This window comes from Hydra viridissima, unplaced genomic scaffold, assembly GCF_058129835.1.
Source record: "Hydra viridissima isolate aposymbiotic clone 2 unplaced genomic scaffold, HvirCarnegie_v1 scaffold_1, whole genome shotgun sequence".
Taxonomy (NCBI): Eukaryota; Metazoa; Cnidaria; class Hydrozoa; order Anthoathecata; family Hydridae; genus Hydra; species Hydra viridissima.
This window is the reverse complement of record NW_028324300.1, coordinates 29,510,386-29,529,341: the sequence shown is the minus strand read 5'-3', so window position 1 is coordinate 29,529,341 and position 18,956 is coordinate 29,510,386. Positions and strand designations below refer to the sequence as shown.

The window sequence follows — 18,956 nt, the reverse complement described above, 5'->3', positions numbered from 1 at the left end:
TAAAGCTGAGTTCAAAAGAATTTTATCACATTTGTGACATCCAGATTTATTATACAATAAGCTAATGTTTATGAAAAACGGAGCTCATATTTATATCAATTACTTGCTGCATAACAACATCCATATCAAAAAGCTTGAAAATATAAAGAAGAAACTTAGAAAAAAAAAACAAACAAATGGAAATTTTCTATGAGCCAGTTTTTTCCAGTTTGATTTTTTCTTAAAAACTTCCTTAAAACAGTAATAATGATTGCTGGAACATGTGCTGCTCTAGCTCTTGCCTCCTAAAAAAACTGCATCTTGAACATTAAGTAATAGCCTTTAAAATCAATCTGATGGAGATAATTATCTAATAATTTCTTTTAAGTTACTGAGTAGCATTCCGAGTGATTTTAATTTGTTGATTAAAAATAATTGTTTCTGCAATGCTAGTTCAAGTTACAGATCTGTAATTTGTTTTTAAATCAACGTACAATCAAGCAAAGTGTTAAAAGAAGAAGCATCGTTTGAGATTTTACTGGAACTTTTTCCCATTGATTTTAAGGCGTTTTGTTTTTAGACATACCACCAGCAGTTGCCAGTGCTTCTCCTGCAGAAAAGTCAAGTGAGTAAACATTATTCTTATACTTGTTATTCACAGTTGTGCAATGATGCTCTTCAGTTGATTAATATCTAATATTTTCATGACAACAGCTCAAAATAGCAAAAAACAAATCAGTTTAGTTGCTTTTGTTTTTATTTATGTTAAGTCCATCTTAAAACGTTAAGTTTTTTACATGAAAAAAAAAAAAGGTTCGTAATTTTTTCAGTTTTTCTAAAGAAGTTTTAAGAGTAAGTACATCTAAGGCACTAATCTCCACAATTGAAAATATGAAAATAATGAAATCAAGATTTATAATATGGTAAGCTTGTGCTTATGATTTGTTGAGCTCATAATTGTATCAAATTCTTTAGTCCATAAGAAATGCCAGAAACGAAAATTAAAAATGAAAAAAAAGAAATAAGAAATAAAAAGTAAAAAAACACTTTATTTTCTATGCCAATTTCTTCCAATTTGATTTTTTTCTTCAAAGTTTTCTTAAGACAATTATTATGAGTTGCTAAAACAGGTGCTGCTTGAGTCTTTCTAAAAAAATTGCATGTTGAACAATAAGTAATGGTCTTTAAAAGCAATCTGATGGAGACAATTATCTAATAGTTTTTGTTAGTAACTGAGTAGCATTCTGATTGATTTTCGTTTATTGATTAAAATTAGTTGTTTCTGCAATGCTAGCTGAAGTTACAGATCTGCAATTCGTTTTTAAATACACAGACAATCCAGCAAATAATTAAAGCATCCTTTGAGAATCTACTGGAACTATTTTCAATTGATTATAAGCTGTTTTGTTTTTAGAAAGACCGCCAGTTGCCGGTGCTTCTCCTGCAGAAAAGTCAAGTGAGTAAACATTATTCTTATACTTGTTATTCACAGTTGTGCAATGATGCTCTTCAGTTGATTAATATCTAATATTTTCATGACAACAGCTCAAAATAGCAAAAAACAAATCAGTTTAGTTGCTTTTGTTTTTATTTATGTTAAGTCCATCTTAAAACGTTAAGTTTTTTACATGAAAAAAAAAAAGGTTCGTAATTTTTTCAGTTTTTCAGTAAATGCAAGTAAACTACTATTCGATACTTCTGATTTTTTTTTATCATTCATAATATTTTGTCAGACAACAAATGTTAATTTGAAACTGTTATTGTCATAATATATATCTAAAGCTATAAATAAAATCATTAAAGCTGACTTAAAAAGAATTTCATCAGATTTAGAAGTTATGAAATCTAGATTTATAATGCGATTTGCTTTTGTTTTTCATATGCTGAACTTATATTTATATCAAATTACTTGCTGCGTAAGAGCATCCATAAAAGAAAATTTAAAGAAGTAAAGAAGGAAAATAGAAAAAAATAATTATTAATAGATATTTTTCTATAGGCAAATTTTGTCATGTTTGTTTTAGAAGAAAAAAAAAATTTAAATTGAACTCTAGCCACTCATGGAATTTTTTATTTTAAAAGATATATCAATTTTTGAAATTTTTTTAAAATTGTTATTATGTATTTTATGTTACACCTATTTCACATATTTGGGCATTTAGAGATTTTTCAGTGAAAACATAATGCTTATGAAACCTTTGCTTATTCCACAAATGTAGTTTTAAAACTAGAAACTCAACAGTGTTTTAGGGTATTTCATGTGTCTATTAGGGAATTTATTTACCTTATCTACTGGTCAATGATCTTCTGTTCTTAACTGATTACAGAAGTTTAATGTTTTATAAGTTAAGGTATTTTTTCCACAGTTACTGTTTTCATGTTATTATTTAATTGGATCCACTCTAAGCAGCTTTAAGTCTATAAATATACACTCTATATAAGTTATATAATAAGAAGTAACTGTTGTTATTTTTTTTCAAACTTTATGTAATAAATTGACATCCTCACCCTTTTAACTTTTGAAAGAATATTCAACCTAAAAAAAAGTTTTTGCTTTTAAATGATATACTTTTTCTTTCAGATAAGAGGGAATCTATAAGTAGCATTAATATGAAACATGGTAAGAAACAGTTTTGTTAGAAGAATGTATAGTTTGTTGTTGATTCTTTTTAGTAAATATGAGAAGTAGTACTGTTTTCATATTGTTTCAAAAGATATTTTTCATTTCTAAATTAATTTCCTTCAGGATGAAAAAAACTTGTTTCTTTTTTTTTAGGAATAATTTCTGATATTGTTTTTAAAGATGGTAAGAAATCATTTTTTAGGTTGATCATTTCTAATTTAGTATCCATAGTGTGAGGGAAGGGGAGAAACTACAACAGCTATTTTATCTGCAGGGACGAGTGTAGTTTTTAGTAATGCTGCCTGATCTCCCATATTAGTTTTCTGCTCATTGAAGGATATTTTTGTGAATTTTATTTCTTAATCATATGTGATTAGTTTATAAGAAATATTTAGACCAGACATTAATCTCATCTACACATTTTAATGAAAGCAGCAAGTTCAATATACTGTAACTATTATTGTTGGAGCCTGTTGACCAAAGCGGTTGCCAATCTGGCAAAGGTACTGATCCAAAATCTGAAATCTTTCAGAAATGAATATACTATTATTCATTTCTAAAAGATTTCAGATTTTGGATCAGTACCTTTGCCAGATTGGCAACCGCTTTGGCTTTGGCTTTTCACCTATCAGAACAGATCCATTAAAACGGAAAGTAATTGATCTAGGAGTGTCATAATTTAAATCTAAAAATTAAGTTTTGTTTTTAATTATTTATTTTTCCACAGATATATTTATTCATTGTTTTGACATAATCAAAACCAGGTATAACCAAAATACCAACCATTAAGGAATGAATATAAGATGCTGACCAGATAATATAAGAAACCATGGTAGTTTTAGACAGTCATTGTTACAGCTAATGTTTTAAAGTTTGAGAATCGTAGAATTTAGCTTCTTAAAACTTGACAAATTATATGTCTTATTGTGTTATCTCGTAGGTGACAAGGACAAATTGCCTAACCTTTGGATAAAACCTAGTAAACATCCACGTGTTCCTTATGTTTTTGAGTTTTCAGATCGAGGTAAAAGCATTTTTTTTTAATACAATGATGATTGTGTTGATTTGAGTACTTAAATCATAATAGTTTGAGTTTGTTTAGGTAAAAGGGTAAGATTAATTTTTTATATTTTTCTTAATAAATCTTTACTCTAAAACTCTTTTAGTTTTAGAGTTGTGATTTTTTAAGAAAAACTCATTGAGGACAATTAATCAGTAAACTGAGGGTATCAAAAAGGTTTCTAAAAAGAAATTATAATTAAGTTCTGCTTGTGGTGGTTTTTTTAGCATAATATTTAAAAGTTTATTTTTATTTAATACCAATTTTATTAAATGTAAGAACTTTTATTAGTATAAATGTTTAATTTACATTTTATTTTATGTATATATATATATAAATATCATGTGTATATATATATATATATATATATATATATATATATATATATATATATATATATATATATATATATATATATATATATATATATATATATATATATATATATATATACTTCTAAGAGCGCTATTAGGTCTTCATGGTAAAGAAACCGCGTTAAGGGCGACACTGTGTTTTAGCTAAAATATTCATTAAATTTTAATTTTGGCCTATTAACGTCTTTGTTTATAGCTTTTATGTAAACTTGATATAAAAAAAAAGTTTTAATAATATTTTCTAAAAACTTCGTGTAGCCCTTAATTTTTCTGATTTTTTTATGTAGACCTTAATAAAAAATATCTTTAAAAGCTATACGAGGACTACACGTATATAAAAGTTTGTTTTAATGCGTCGCATGTTTCCGACTGCAAAACATCTTCCTTTATAAAATTAATTAATAAGAATTAATGAAACCGCATTTTTTTGATTTTTTTTGTTTGTTTGGTTATTATCAAAAGAATTACTAAATAAAAAAAAATAGATAAATAAATACACGGAATTGTCTGATTATGTTAATGTTGTCTCTTGGTCGATATTTTTTGCAAAAAAAAAAAAGTAAAAAAATGTTATACGACTCATTATTTATAAACCTTCATAACTTTTATACACTTTGTTTATACTGTTTGGAATAAATTAATTTTTTTTTAAAGTTTGAAAACAGTTCTGCAAACAGTAAATGGACGTCAATAAACACGAAGCCGTAAGTAGGTTATTTTTTTCTTAAATTGCTTGAATGTTCATCGTACGAGAAAAAAATTGTCTCGAAAGTATTTCTGAAAGTTATATCTTTACTCGATTAAAATTGAATATCTTTATAATATCTTAATCAGTTTTATTTATTTATTTATTTAGGCAACATGTAAAAAGTAAAAAGTAAAAAAAAAAATTTTTGATGTTAGGAAAGGATAGCATTTAAGATGATCATTGAAATATATGATGATGAAAAGAAGAAGAGAAAGAAAAAAATTAAAACAATAAATAGATAATAGCTTTCAAAATTTGAATACGTGCTCATTTTACCCTAGTTGTGGAATTAAACGGTGGTGTAGATTATGGCTGTTAGTGCTGTAGTCTCTTCGAAACCCCTCTGTGACACAATTATGGGCCTGAGGACATATATGTATTACAAAGCACAGATGTTTTTCTTTTTCCCCATCTCATCCCCTACAATTTATTATTAGCATAAAATTTAGTGTAAAAAAAATTTTTGTGTATATGATTTCGTAAATCTTCTTTGTTAGCAGTAATACAGTGAAGGAAGTTTTTGTTTGGAAAATGCGTACATATTTAAAATAACAACAACTTATCCTAAAGTTCGCGTGGCATAGTGGATGGTTCTAATTCTGATCAAACCGCGTTTAAGGTTCGAATTAAACCTGCGTTATACAAAAATGTTTCTTTTAGGTTATATAAATTTTAAATTCTTTTAACCGCGCTCATTAAACTTTAGTACGTGTTAACATTGTAAAAAGACAAGCATATATAAAACAATCCGGTGTTTTGTTGTGTATGTTTGTCAACTATGCATAGCAGTTAAACTTATTCATCTCCGTGAGTCTAGACATCTCCCCAAAAACATTTTTACTATTTCTAATCTTAAAACTTATTTTATTTCTTCCGAGAGGCAGCTACTCCTCGGTCTCAACTAGTATGTGCAAATACAAAGGAAATAGAATTTCTGATATTATGAAATGATGTTTAAGAAAATCATAGGATAATGACGATAAGAGGTAAAAGAGAAAGAAAACAGTTTACTGCAATAATTAAAAAATGTTTAAACACAATTTGGGATGTTTTTAAAAATGAGCAAATAGCTTATGTTGCAGTCAGTTTTAGTTTTCTTTTAAATGTTGTTCAAATTCTGGCATGTTTGAAAAAATGTAAAAATTATCACCAACATGCAAAATTTTACTTTTAAATAGATAAAGTTCGCTTCTAATCTTAAATTTAAATTTAATAAAGAAATATTTTCACTCAAAGGACGATTTCCTAATTAGAAAATTATTTTACGGATAGATGTGTAAAGTTAAAAAAGTTGCACTAAGTTTTATAACTTAGGTCAATTAATGAATTATTATGATATTACATTTGAATTTTACTTTGTGTCACAAGTCATGAAAGATTACCAAGTAATGGAAAAGGAGCCATTATCAAAAGATTAATAGAAAAAGTTTAAAGCGACCATGTAAAAAAACAATAGCATGTCAGCTTTCTTTTTTGAATCTTGATCAAAAATTTTTATTTTGTCATTTTGAAAAAAATTTAAGCCAATTAGCAAAACACTTTGTTTGCATAAGCCTACATAAATTTGAAATCGTTTGACTTAGAAATTAAAAATTAGAAGAACAAGTTTTTATTTGAGGAAAAAGGTACGTGGCACGAAAAAAAAAACTTGAATATGAAAATTAAGTTTTTTATGAGCCCGACTTTTAATATCTAACGAATTTTAAAATCCGCCACCAGATTTGTAGGCTTTTTGTAACAACTTTTATGCTTCAAAAACATCTTTCCCTATTACAAGAAAACGACCTCTCCGTTCAAATGTTTAAAAAATTTCGGTTGCCGTGAAATAAAAAACAAAGTTCTTTGAGAACTTTTATAATAAATTCAACAGCATTACAAGGAAAGAAATTAGCACGATGCGATAATCTTTGACGCGCTTTTGTTTGTTAGCAGTTCAAGTTAATACACATATTTTCCAATTCTGATTATTTGCTGCTGTAGCATTAATTAAAGCATCTGTTAGACAAAGGCAAAGTGTTAAAGCAAATCTAGGTGACTAAACTCAAATACAAGCAAGTAATTCATTTTTAGGATCCCTAATAGAATCAAAAATCGCAAGAAAGGAAAAATAACTATGATTATAAAATGTTAATATCTTTTAAACGTTCTTTCTTTTTATTTAAACTTTTCATTCGTTCATTTGTAAGTTTGGTTCGAGCTGTTTTATATGGAATTTCCTTCAAAAACTCTTCCAAAAACTCAAGCAACTCTTGTTTACCTAAAAAAAAAAATAAGTTAGAGATCTTCTTTGCTAGCACATCCAAATAAAAAAACAGTTAGTGTTCTAAATCTTTTTTTTTTCATGATGTAGTTTGAAATATTGCCTTTTTATATCTCTTATTTGTTTGTTTTATATTTTTTATTAGTTAAGCAGAAATTAAGATTATCAATAATTATTTATAAATGTATATCTATAATTTATATAGAACTATGGTTTTAAAATATTTATTTGTTATTTTTTATGCTCATGATTATGTTTCAGATTGTAAAACATAATCAAAAGCATAGTTCTTAGCGTAAAAGATTTCATAGTTTTTAAAAATGGAGATTACTTGGCATTTTGTTGTCATCAATGCAACTTTGAAATTTGTCCAGCAGTATTTTTTCATCTCTTTGCACCCAAACATGATACTCTCTTTCTAAAAAATAAAAAGAAAAAAATGATAATAATAATTAGAGCATATTTGTGCAAAATAAAAAAGAAATATTTTTCAAAAAAAAGATACACACACATATATATATGTATTTATACTCTACACCACTATCATGTTTACATGATACTTGTGTAGAGTATATATATAACTATTAGGAGAAGTTTAGTCATGTTAAATCTGGTTTATTTGTTATGACTTTTTTTAAATGTTTAATATATTTTAATTTTTTCATTTATTCTGTATGTTTTGTTTTTGTTTTTTTTATTTTAGCAAATAAAAATGTGATGAATAACACTGGAGCGCCATGTGTCTTGAGGTATTTCTCTTTTATTTCAGTCATTTGTTTTTTTGTTTTGTTTTGTTTTGTTTGTTTAATCTTTAAAAAGCTTTAAAATGTTTTAAAAAGCTTTAAAATTTTTTTTTTTTTTCTAAGCCAATAATTGTTGGCTGCCAAATTTTATAGAAACATTATTTATTATAAATATGATTCTCTAGTTTACAGATAGTTTTATTTATATCTCAGAAACATTCAAACAGTTAACCATTTCAAAAAAACTAATTAAAAATTATATTTGTTACTAAATAATTAGATACCTGCCAAATCTTTTTGTGGTTCTTCCACTTTTTGTCTCTTTTTGTTTCTTTTCACAATTTCTAAGAGAACAAATGATACAAGTTACAAAAAATAAATAATAAACAATACTAAAATCTGACAGTCAAATTAAGAACAGTGTTTAGAATTTTGAATGTAGATCATTCAGTTACACTGAGGTAATTTTTGACCTTTTACTTGATTTCAAAAGGTAGCTTAAATTTAAATAAGAATGCGAAACTTTTGAAACAAAGTACTTTTATTTATTAAAAGCTGAATTAAATGAAAAAGTTTTAGCCAAAATATAAGATAAAATTTATGGGATATTATGGAAACTAAAGTAAAAACAGTAAATTTAGAAACATTAGAACAGCTCTTAAATGCTTAAATTTCTGCATAAGTTTGGACTTTTTGTGCAAATTTATGCAAAAAGACTTTTTCTTATATTATTAAGAAAACATAAAATACTTTACCACAAATTTAACAAAAACTGTAACTACCTTTTTGACTTTCAGCTGATGAATCTGCATAAGCTTTATCTATGTCATTTTTAGGTTCAACATCAGCTTTGTTAGATACAAGATTAATAGTTTGAGGGAAACTTGAGCTCTCATTAAGTGTCTTGGAACAACTTCCATCTTTTTAAGAAAATAAAATCAAAAAGATATAAGTTTTTAAAATTTTTTTTTTTTCTAGTTTTTTCTAAGAGCTGAGCTTAAGTGCTCTTTTTCCTACATCAAACTCTGTATGATAAATTCTCAAATTATAATAAAAAGTTAAACCTACTTGAATCAAAATTAAGAAGATGTCTTCCAACTTTAGTTATCTCCATCAAGGCAAGTGGTACTTGGTAGGTGTTTTCATTTATTTCTTTTGAATGGCCCATATGCTTAAAAAATACTGCTCTATCCTTTTCAGGTAAATCAAGGGCAGAAAATAATGTACTCACTCTATGTCGATTTGTAGTGGCTTTCAAGTTTTCTGGTTTTTTTAGATTTAATTTTTGAATGACACTATGAACAGCATTCCAACCAGATGTATGTCCTTCAGAATTTCTTGTACATGCAAATAAAAACTTATTTCCTTCTGGTATATTTACCTCTCTTCTTATATCGCTATTAGCTATAATTTTTAATGCTGGAAGGGTATCTGGAGGAATAAGAACAGGAACTAGATGATTGTTTCCTTTTCCAGACATAAAAGTTATTTTTAAAGTTTCAACTAGCTTTTGATCAATCTCATCTAGATCAAGCAAGCGTTGTTTGTCTATCCATGTGTTTTCAATAGCTTGTTGGTATTCATCAAGATGAAGCCTGGCTGGTTCACCACCTTATATGTAAAATGCAAATATAAAATTTAAAGTTTGTTTTATATAACTACTTTTATAAAAAAAAAAAAGCTTCAAAATTTTAATTTTTTTTAATTAGATTATCCTTTTATTTGTTTTTCTAATATATATCACATTTTGTATATATAAACACTAAATATAATATTAAGACATTTGAATAAGGACAATAATGATAATAATAGTTATCATTATTGTCCTTAGTAGTAATAATGATGATAATAATAATAGTAATGATAATAATAATAAGAATAACAATAATAATAATAATAATAACAATAATAATAATAATAATAATAACAATAACAATAACAATAATAATAATAATAATAATAATAATAATAATAATGATAATAATAATAATAATAATAATAATAATAATAATAATAATAATAATAATAATAATAATAATAATAATAATAATAACAATAATAATAAAATAATAATAATAATAATAATAACAATAATAATAAAATAATATTAATAATAATAATAACAATAATAACAATAATAGTAGTAATAATAGTATCGATAAAAATAATAATAATAATAATAATAATAATAATAATAATAATAATAATAATAATAATAATAATAATAATAATAATAATAATAATAATAATAATGATAATAATAATAATAATAATAATAATAACAAAAATAATACTAATAATAATAATAGTAATAATAGTAATAATAAAGATAATAATAATAGTAATAATAATAAATAGTAATATTAAAAATAATATTATTAAATAAAATATATAAAGTTATAATGATATTATTAAATAAAATACATTAAAAGTAAAATAATAATAATAATAATAATTATTACTACTACTGTTATTATTATTATAAAAGTAAAAAAAAAAAGAAGATATTTATTGACACTTAGCCTTTATATTTTTGCCATATATTTATAATAATGATCTACCATTTCATATGTTTAATATACTAGGTTTGTTTAGTTTACCAATATAATTAATTATTTGTATTATTTAAATCTGTTAATATTCTATTCAAAGAACAATTTTACTTTAATCAAAGAAAAATCTCAAATACTGTTTTATGAGGATTCTTGTTTTTTTTTTTTTTTTATTTTTTATTTTTTAGCAGAAACTATTGATTTATTAATCATGTGTTATAATTCTTGACCTTGTTATATCACTTAAAAAGTAGGCATAGATTTTAAAAAAAGATCTTGTATACAAATAACATAAAAAATGAAGTAAACAGATTTTAAAGCCACAAAGTTTGTGAGAACAACAAGCTTTTATGTCAATCTCACAAATATTAGTTGAAAACCTTTATGTTTTACAAAATATCTTTTATAGTAAAAAACCACAAGGTTATGTTGCTAAATTAACACTATTTAAAATTACATTAACATCAGTTACAAGCTCTAATTTTTTTTTTCTTAAGCTTAGATAAAATTGTATTTGTAATTATAACAAACTAAGATTATGCAAGTTATATGGAAGTAGTTCATCCTGAAATGATATGATGTTAATAGCTGATATTATTTTAGAATTTGTTAAATAGTATAAAAACAATAGTTGTAATTCCATACCTCTTCTAGCATTTAGCAATGTAAGTCTTGCACATGCGCAATCCCGAAGCTCAACAAAACATTCAGAGTCAAACCATTGGTAGGAATCTTTTGCTAAATCTGCCATTTTTGTAATTACAAAATTGCGAAAAGCAATCACATCTTCTTCAACTGGAAGTTCAGATGGTTTACGAGATTTTACGTTTTTGTTTTTATTTAGTTGGTAAGTGGCATCTCCAAAGATAAAGTCCTCCCACATTTCTAAAACACTAACAAACTTGTCAGTTTCACTAGCATCATTGTCATTTGCTTCTGATAAATATAATGCTTTAAGAACTTTTGCAGCACGTTTTATTAAATAAAATAAATTTTGTTTTAAACCAGCTTTGATGCCTGAATCTGCCTTTTTTGTAAAAATATCTATTGCTTCTCTTAAGGCAAAGAAGTTAGAGCGCAAAAACATACTACTAGAATCATTACTTTGTGTTGGTAAGTTTTTGCAGTGTAAAAATAGGTTGTAAAGATGTGCCAATTGTCTCATGGCGTTTCTGACAGAGCTTCTTGCTTCCATAACTTTATCAAGTTTCCTCTTTTCTTTATCATAAAAGACTGAACCAATTTTAAGAATTGTTATGTCTTTTAGGCAAATCTGACCAATTTTATCTGTTCGAAAATGTGATAAAATGTTTTTTTTAAATTCATCACTTAATCTTGCTTCTTCAGGTAATCTTAGAAGCCCCACTGGAACAGGAAGAACTTTTTGACATGAGTGTTTTTGACACGACTTCACATGATTGTGCCAGAATCGTTTTGAAACAAACACAAGGCATTGACTGCAATAACTAATTTCCTTATATTTTTGAGCCTCTCGTTCTCTTTCATATTTTGGTTCCGCTTTTCCAGCTTCAGCTACATTGACTTCCAAAATCCCTTTTCTTTTAAACATTCCAAAAGCTTCATCTCTTTCTTTTTTTGATTTAATTGATGATGCAACTTCAACTTCTGGATGACTTTTGTGCATAAGCTTTATGTGTCTTGTTAAATATGATGTAAACTTTTTACAAAAAATGCAAAATCGATGTGGCTTCTTTTTTCTTACATTCTAAAGTTTAGAATTTTAAATTTCAATTTCTGAAAATTTTGGGATTTAACTTTATTCAGATTGATTTATAAATTGTGTAAAAAAAATGTATTTTTCAAAGGTACCTTAACTTTTTTAGGCATTTCTTCATCAGGCAATTTTGGTTGGCTGTTTTGACCTACCTAGAATATTTAACAATAGTATGAAGTAAGAGATGTTTTCTTTTTTAATAGTTTTTCTTGATTTTATTTCATATAATGCTAAGAAAGATTTAATATGTTTAGTATAAAATCAGTGTTTTTCTTAGTTTTTAAAATGTTAAGTATTTAAAATATTTTTTATTAAAAAGTCAACTTAATTTTTACCTGAGATTTGTCTGTCACATCATCTATCATAAAAGTGCTTGAAGCTATTTTGGCATTTTTAATATCGGATATCTGCAAAGAAATGTGATTAAGATATTTGCTACATTAATCAAAAATAAATCAAACAGCAATAAACTTAACTTGATTTTGATCACTTTAAACATGGAAAAGTTATTCATAATCAAATAACATTTAAAAAATTAAATTAAATAACACATTTTGTGTATTTAAAAAAACATTTTGTGTATTTAAAATTGTTTTCAGCTTAACAAATAAAATAATAAATTTACCTCTAAAACTAAGTTGTAGTTAAGAGCTTCAAAATCAATGTCATCCTAAAAAATCATTAGCATTTTGTTTAAATCAAATCATATCATAAATGCAAAGTGGTAGTAAATTAAAGTTAAAACTTCACATACCTCACTGGAATCTGATCTTGATGTGCTTTCATTTTCTAGAGTATCAATTCTTTCTTCATCACAGGACTTTAAATTAAATTTTTAAAAATCTATATCATTTGTTGCACATAAAATATTTCCATTAAAGTTTGAAATGCTGAATATTTTTGCTCTCAAATGATCAATTAGTTTTAATCAATCTTCAAATATTAAAAAGCATGAATTTGTTTACAAAAGCAGTATACCTGTGGAGTTTGGGGTAAAGACTCTTTTTCACTTTGATGTTCTTGGGTGATTGATGAAAAAATCTATTATAAATAAAATAAAAAGATGTTTCTTTTTTCTTTTTCTTTTTTTTTTTTTGATAATTGATAAAGTCACTAGCCAAAACCAATGATGAAAAAAGTATAATAACAATTGAAAAAGAAATAGAATTAACATAATCAAAGTAGAAATCAAATATCTTTTGAATTTTCATTATGAGTTTGATTTGGCTTATAAATACTAGGTTTTAAAAAAATATTACTCCCTATATTTAAAATATCCTTACTTTATTAAGAATATTTTTAGGGTTAGAGTACATCAGATGAACCTTTAAGATTAAATACAAGAAGTAATATAATTAAAATAATGAATCTGTTATAAGTATGTTGCAAAACATATGAAGGAAGTTTGCTTTTTTTGCCAAAAAAATTTTGCTTTTAAATAATAATATCATGTATGTTTGTTATATATTCATTTAGTCTTTTTTTAGAAATATTTACTTGAATATTGTCTTTTTCATCACAATCTGTAGCTGCCAATTTTGTGACTTTATTAAACTGTACATCACTTCTGACTTCTTTGTCTTTATCTAACTGTGCACTTTTCTCAACTGGTTCTATGCCATTTTTCGGTCTTTGTAATTTTTCAATCTAAATGTTTGTTGTTTTTTTTTCAATAAAAAGAAAATGATCAATTTTCTCATATAAAATAAACACTTTTTGATTATACTTTTTTAGTAACAGGAGTGAATATAACATGAATATAAAAAAAATTTCAAAAATGTCTTGTTTTTTAAAATTGACTTTGAGATAACAAGAAAATAATGCTTCAAAATCAAAAATTAACTTTAGAACTAAAAAAATCAGTAAATTGTTCTCAAAAATAAATCTTTCTCACTTAAATTATTATTCATCCTTGTGAAGAAAAAAAAAAGTGTAATTTATGATAGCCCTAAAAACAGAACAGCTCTAACAATGTGAAAATGATTTTAGAGGTAGGGTGCAGCAAACTTTGTTTATTACAAAACAATTTATTTGGGTATTATTAAATCGTTGTGCACACAGTTATTATCTTATAAAGTGTGGATAAAATTTTTAAAAGGTTTTTTTACCTTTGATATTCTTTTTTGCTCTGTCTTCATTTGAAATTCCTGAGTTAAAAAAAGGTTTTTTAGTAACATTTTAAGTAAATCACCAGGGAATGCAAATAATTGGCAAAATATAAAAATAAGTAGTTAAAACTTGAGAAGAAAATAAAAAAAAACCTCAGCATGCCACTTTAGATTATCAACTCCATAAAAGTAGAGAATTTCATCACCAACACAAATGTCTTTCAAAGCAAATAAACATAAATGAGGAACATCACAATGCAAAATCTTTTTCATGTATGCATTTGCAAAGTATTTTGAGTCATTAACATAGCGTCCTAAGTATTCATTGTATGGAGTTGCATCAATGCTAAATAAAAATTTTTGTTTTAAAAGAATATCAATATAAATAAAGAAAACATTATAAAATTTAGATGAATTTTAGAATAAAATTTAGTTTAGTACCAGTATTCAATATTTTTGTGTAAAAAGTCATAAACATAACTGCCAGCATTTGTTTCTTCGTATAACTTTTCTTTATTTTCCAGTGTGCTTTTTGCAACGAAATCCCCCCTATATTCTACTATGAATTCTCCTTTTTTTAAGCTTTTGCATGCAAACACTCCAAAACCTATACAAGTAAAACCATATTTGATATCTGTTATGTAATATTTCATTCTGATATTCTTTTTTTTACATTAGAAAGTTTGTAGAAATATATTTTCTGACAAGTTTTCTGACCTTTTGTTTGGTTAATAAATTCTCTTTTTAAATAACTTGGATCTTCCTTTAATGAAATATAGTGCTTTGCTGCCTCAATTGGAGAAAGTCGTTTTCTCTAAAATTATAATTTTTAATCACTGAGTTTCTCCTAAAAAATTGGCTTGCTATTTACAATATAAAAACATAGGACAGTCAAAATGTTGTTTTTTTTTCCCTCTGGATTTATATGAATAAAATTCTGCAGCAAAAGTAAATTTTAATATAAAGTTTATTATAATTATTGTAATATATATTTTAATTATTATAAATATTATAATGATAATTACTAAAGTCTAAGTTATATAAATGCTCTTTGTTGTTATCATTGTTGAGCTAGTAACCTAATGGGTTTGTTACCTGACATTTATTTACTATCTTCTCTTCATGATATGGCTGAATGCTACTTGATACCTATAATTGTATTTTTGAAATAGTTAGGAAGAAATTTGTGTGCTATTGAAGGGTTATTTTCAGAACTACTTCTTTAAAAGTGAATTACTCAAAAGTCTGTAGAAGTTGCAAGTTTTCTTGCTTGCATGTTCTATTTAAAAAAAAACAAACCTGCAATGTTGATGTATTTATGTCACATGCTTGAATTGGTGCACCCTAATTTAATATAAGTATTTATAATGAACTGTGTTAAATAACATTTGGAATATTGTACTACTCTTGTTACTCTCACATTGCATGAAATAAATTTTCAGAAGTTTTATTTTTAGCCTAGTATAAAGGTGGGCGTGGTAGTCAATTTTTAATGAATAGGTATGTGAGGATGCATATTAAAAAAACAACTTTTGAATTAAATAAATTACAAGTTTGCAATAAAAATGTTTGTTAATGCTATAGCTAAAACATGAAAGGTCACCTACCATGACAGATGTTATTATACTTGACACTGTTTCTCTCCACTAAAAAAATGTTTTTAATGAGCTTGTTATATATATCTTTAGTATATTTTTATATCTAAATTTCAAAGTGAAAGTGAAATTAAAGCTTTTCTTTTTTTATTACCTCAGATATGGTTGGTCTAGCCGTTGGATTGTCTTGCCATGTAGTCTCGATCAGGTTAGTAACTTTAACCACATTAATTGTATTTTCCGTATATAAACCGGTAATGTGGCTTATGTTTGGTCGTTTTCCAGATTTGATTGCATCAAGCAAAAGTATATCTTTAAACAATGGTATAACACCATGCCATGCTGTGGAAAAACTGCTAAAAAGCTCGAATGCAGTTATTGCAAGAGCGTACATATCGGATTTTTTGTTTGGAGATTCCACCTCACAATTACACAGTTCAGGACTTGTGTAGGCAAGGGTCATTCCTTGATTGTTGGGCTTCGTCATATTACATGTAACTGTTGCTTTTATATCAACAAAGTCATCAAAGTCGCTGACTTGTAAAGTTACATTGTACTGATGCCCTGTCACTAAAATGTTTGAAAGCTTGATATCTCTATGAACTATATTGTGTTCGTGCAAATATTCAATTCCTTCTGACATTTGTAAAAGAAAATCTAATCTTTGTTGAAATAAAAAAATTTTCTCTTCATTTAGGAGATCAATGAGCTGAGACAGATTATTGACTTCCATTTGTTCAATATTAGTGGCGCATAATTCAAAAAACAAAGCGGTTGGCCTTACAGAATAACCTAGAAAGTTTACAACGTTTTTATGTTGTAGTTTTTTTAATTTTGTTGCAATTAGCATTGTTTTTCTTTGAGAAAATTGGGTTTTAATCAACTTCACGGCCGTTTGTTTGTTTCCTAAGCTATACTTGAAGACTGAAGCCGATGTTCCTTCACCTATTTTGGAAACCAAGTTTATAGGCATATCAAATACTTCATAGTTTTTTATGCAGTCCGTTTCAGCAACATCTTTTACAAGCTGTAATATAAATCAGTAATAATAACGTTTTAAGTTTAATTATGCTAAATTTATAAATTAGTAACGTAACAACTTATGATGAGATAATAGTAAATGCTGCACTGAATTTTTGAAAATATTAGTGATCCAAAACCTTTATTATCTTAGATTTTCTTGTCAGGTATTACCAGATTTATAATTACTCAGTTGATTATTAATGAGTTAAGTAATGTTAAAAATTTGATAAGTAAGTAATGAAATTTAATAATATCTGATTATCCAAGAAATTTTATCTATATAATAATACTATATTAAAAAGTAAATTTGCTTACCGTAGAACTCATTTTCAATAGTCCTCAGAACTTCGGAAAACAGTTAAAAATATTTCTAAATATAAAGTTTTAAGTTAATGTTGCTTTTGATGTGGCTTTTGATGTGATATAATTTTAAAGTAGAAAAAACATTAATTTCTCTACTTCTTAATGTAAAACCATGTTAAGCAGATGTTTAGTTGTTTATTATACTTTATTTTAATTTTGTTCACTGTACTAATAAACCAAGAGAGCGTGTTTATGACAGTAATGATAAATAAATTTTTTTGTTAGTTTTATTTATTTTTGTAAGTAATCCAGTCAACTACGTTAAATTACAGGTGAATAAAAGATTTTACATCTCTTTAAAAAATTTTCCAAAGTTTGAAACTTATAAGAAATTCAAATTATATGCCATGAAATTCGGTTTCCAAAGTTGCACATTACAGTAGCTAATGTAGAAATTAGGCAAAATTTATAATAAGATCCATAAACATTTTTTAAAAACTCAACAAGTGTTTTTTTTAACGCTCAAGCTTCAATGTTTAACTGAAATCCACGTCTATTTTTTATTATAAACACTTGTTTTTGAAAACATTTCCAATTATTTGAAAGATGATAGTAAATATAGAATAAACATAAACAACTTAAAAATGGGTTTCATTTATAACCAGGTAATCTCAACTTGGGTTACCTTTATTACTGTTCTAAGATTCTTGATATTAAGTTACAGTAATTTTGAAATACTCTATAAAAAATCAAGAAACAATTCGCGAGGTTAGAATTATTTTGTTTTATCTCCCGTTTTAAAAGTTGGGAGAAAATGAGTTGTTAATTTTAGTTAGCAATAATAACTTTTAAAACACGCTTTATTTTACACATTTTTTTCTAAATAATTTGCTTAAACAAATTATTTAAAGCATAAGTTGTTGTTTTTTTTTTTTAAATTACAGCTAAAACTTTAAACAATTTTTACTTTAAGAAAAAATCAAAAACTTTCTCCCAACGTTTAAACATGGAGATAGAACAAAATTATTCTAACCTCGCGAATTGTCTAACACAAAACTTTTAAAAAATAAGAAATACCTTTCTATCACTTACTCTTCACAGTCTTCTTCGGTCACATATGCCTCATGATATGTCCTAAAGGCTATTTAAACGTTTTCAAGGAGTCAATTTCACGTTTTTAAAATGAGAATTAAAGTAAATCGGAAACATTTTGAAAAGAATGAAGTCAAATTCCAGTGATGGATAGAAACCAACTTCTATGTTTACCGACTTATTAAGCAGATGAATTATTAAATTAACGACTTTTAAACTTCATAACAACTTTTTAACAGTAAAAGGTTACTCGAAAGGTATTAGAGTCATTGACTGCTTTTCTTTTGTCAACCCGTTCTTAATTTATTTACTTCTACTTAATTGTTCTTAAATTCAATTTCCACTTTCACTCTTAATTAGGTTAAAAATCTGATTTCACTTCCTCAAACTATTATGCAAAATATCACTAGTTAAATTTAAGTTTTCTGGTTCGGAAACTAAGTGTTACTAACAACTGCCTCATTTTTAATATCGCAAATATTATTCCTTTGTGAGCTTTTTTAAAAGTGTTGTTAATCTTCAATAGTATCTTTGAGAAGTCATTTGATATCTCAATTTAAAATTCTTTCTTGAACTTTACTAGTTAGTTAACTGTTACAAGAATCAACAGTTTAGAAAATCTTGAAGCAAGTACTAAAAGATGATAATTTACCCACAACATTTTCACTACTCAAAAATATATAATACTGCATTCATTTCTTATAGATGACTTTAAGTCTGCGAAGTTCTTTACCTTTTAGTAAAATTGCGGAACAGCCATA

General features: G+C 25.7%; 2 protein-coding genes and 1 long non-coding RNA gene across 5 annotated transcripts in view; 2 read left to right on the top strand and 1 right to left on the bottom strand.

Moving 5' to 3' along the window:
* LOC149894397 (astacin-like metalloprotease toxin 1) overlaps positions 1-18,956 on the top strand; it is a 46,252-nt gene that overhangs the window by 12,049 nt on the left and 15,247 nt on the right. The window contains exons 3-7 of the mRNA XM_090079349.1: positions 560-604; positions 1,394-1,435; positions 2,561-2,599; positions 2,756-2,785; positions 3,543-3,626. Coding sequence (XP_089935475.1) covers positions 560-604; positions 1,394-1,435; positions 2,561-2,599; positions 2,756-2,785; positions 3,543-3,626 — 240 coding nt within the window. The remainder of the gene's footprint in view (positions 1-559; positions 605-1,393; positions 1,436-2,560; positions 2,600-2,755; positions 2,786-3,542; positions 3,627-18,956) is intronic.
* Positions 4,428-16,645, top strand: LOC149894399 (uncharacterized). Its single transcript, XR_016449991.1, has 8 exons — positions 4,428-4,740; positions 4,940-6,815; positions 7,748-7,793; positions 9,064-9,405; positions 10,994-12,251; positions 15,640-15,682; positions 15,937-15,985; positions 16,063-16,645. It is a non-coding gene; the product is annotated as an uncharacterized LOC149894399 (long non-coding RNA).
* Positions 6,812-17,267, bottom strand: LOC149894398 (uncharacterized). 3 transcript variants are annotated; one of them, XM_090079117.1, is made up of 21 exons: positions 17,116-17,267; positions 15,932-16,804; positions 15,790-15,828; positions 15,482-15,526; positions 15,278-15,331; positions 14,900-14,996; positions 14,624-14,789; positions 14,336-14,528; positions 14,183-14,221; positions 13,572-13,721; positions 13,053-13,115; positions 12,829-12,894; positions 12,700-12,744; positions 12,410-12,481; positions 12,170-12,226; positions 10,985-12,065; positions 8,856-9,398; positions 8,570-8,707; positions 8,072-8,131; positions 7,376-7,462; positions 6,812-7,041 (listed from the first exon to the last, which is right to left on the bottom strand). In XM_090079117.1, exons 1-21 carry the CDS (start codon positions 17,125-17,127, stop codon positions 6,902-6,904), a joined length of 4,020 nt encoding a protein of 1,339 aa, XP_089935243.1. In that variant the 5' UTR covers positions 17,128-17,267; the 3' UTR covers positions 6,812-6,901. The 3 variants fall into 3 exon arrangements, with proteins under 3 accessions (XP_089935243.1, XP_089935246.1, XP_089935251.1); XM_090079120.1 differs by lacking the exon at positions 12,700-12,744 and having other exon boundaries at positions 17,116-17,142; XM_090079125.1 differs by lacking the exons at positions 14,183-14,221; positions 14,336-14,528; positions 14,624-14,789; ... (4 more) ...; positions 15,932-16,804; positions 17,116-17,267 and adding an exon at positions 13,791-13,844 and having other exon boundaries at positions 13,572-13,700.

Bases quoted from the DNA above. Each gene is read 5' to 3' on its own strand.
- LOC149894398 (XM_090079117.1), bottom strand. The intron at 13,116-13,571 runs GTAAATATTTCT...TATTTATAATAG, and splicing joins ATGAAAAAGACAATATTCAA to ATTTTTTCATCAATCACCCA. The intron at 12,895-13,052 runs GTATACTGCTTT...TTTAATTTAAAG, and splicing joins CTTTACCCCAAACTCCACAG to TCCTGTGATGAAGAAAGAAT.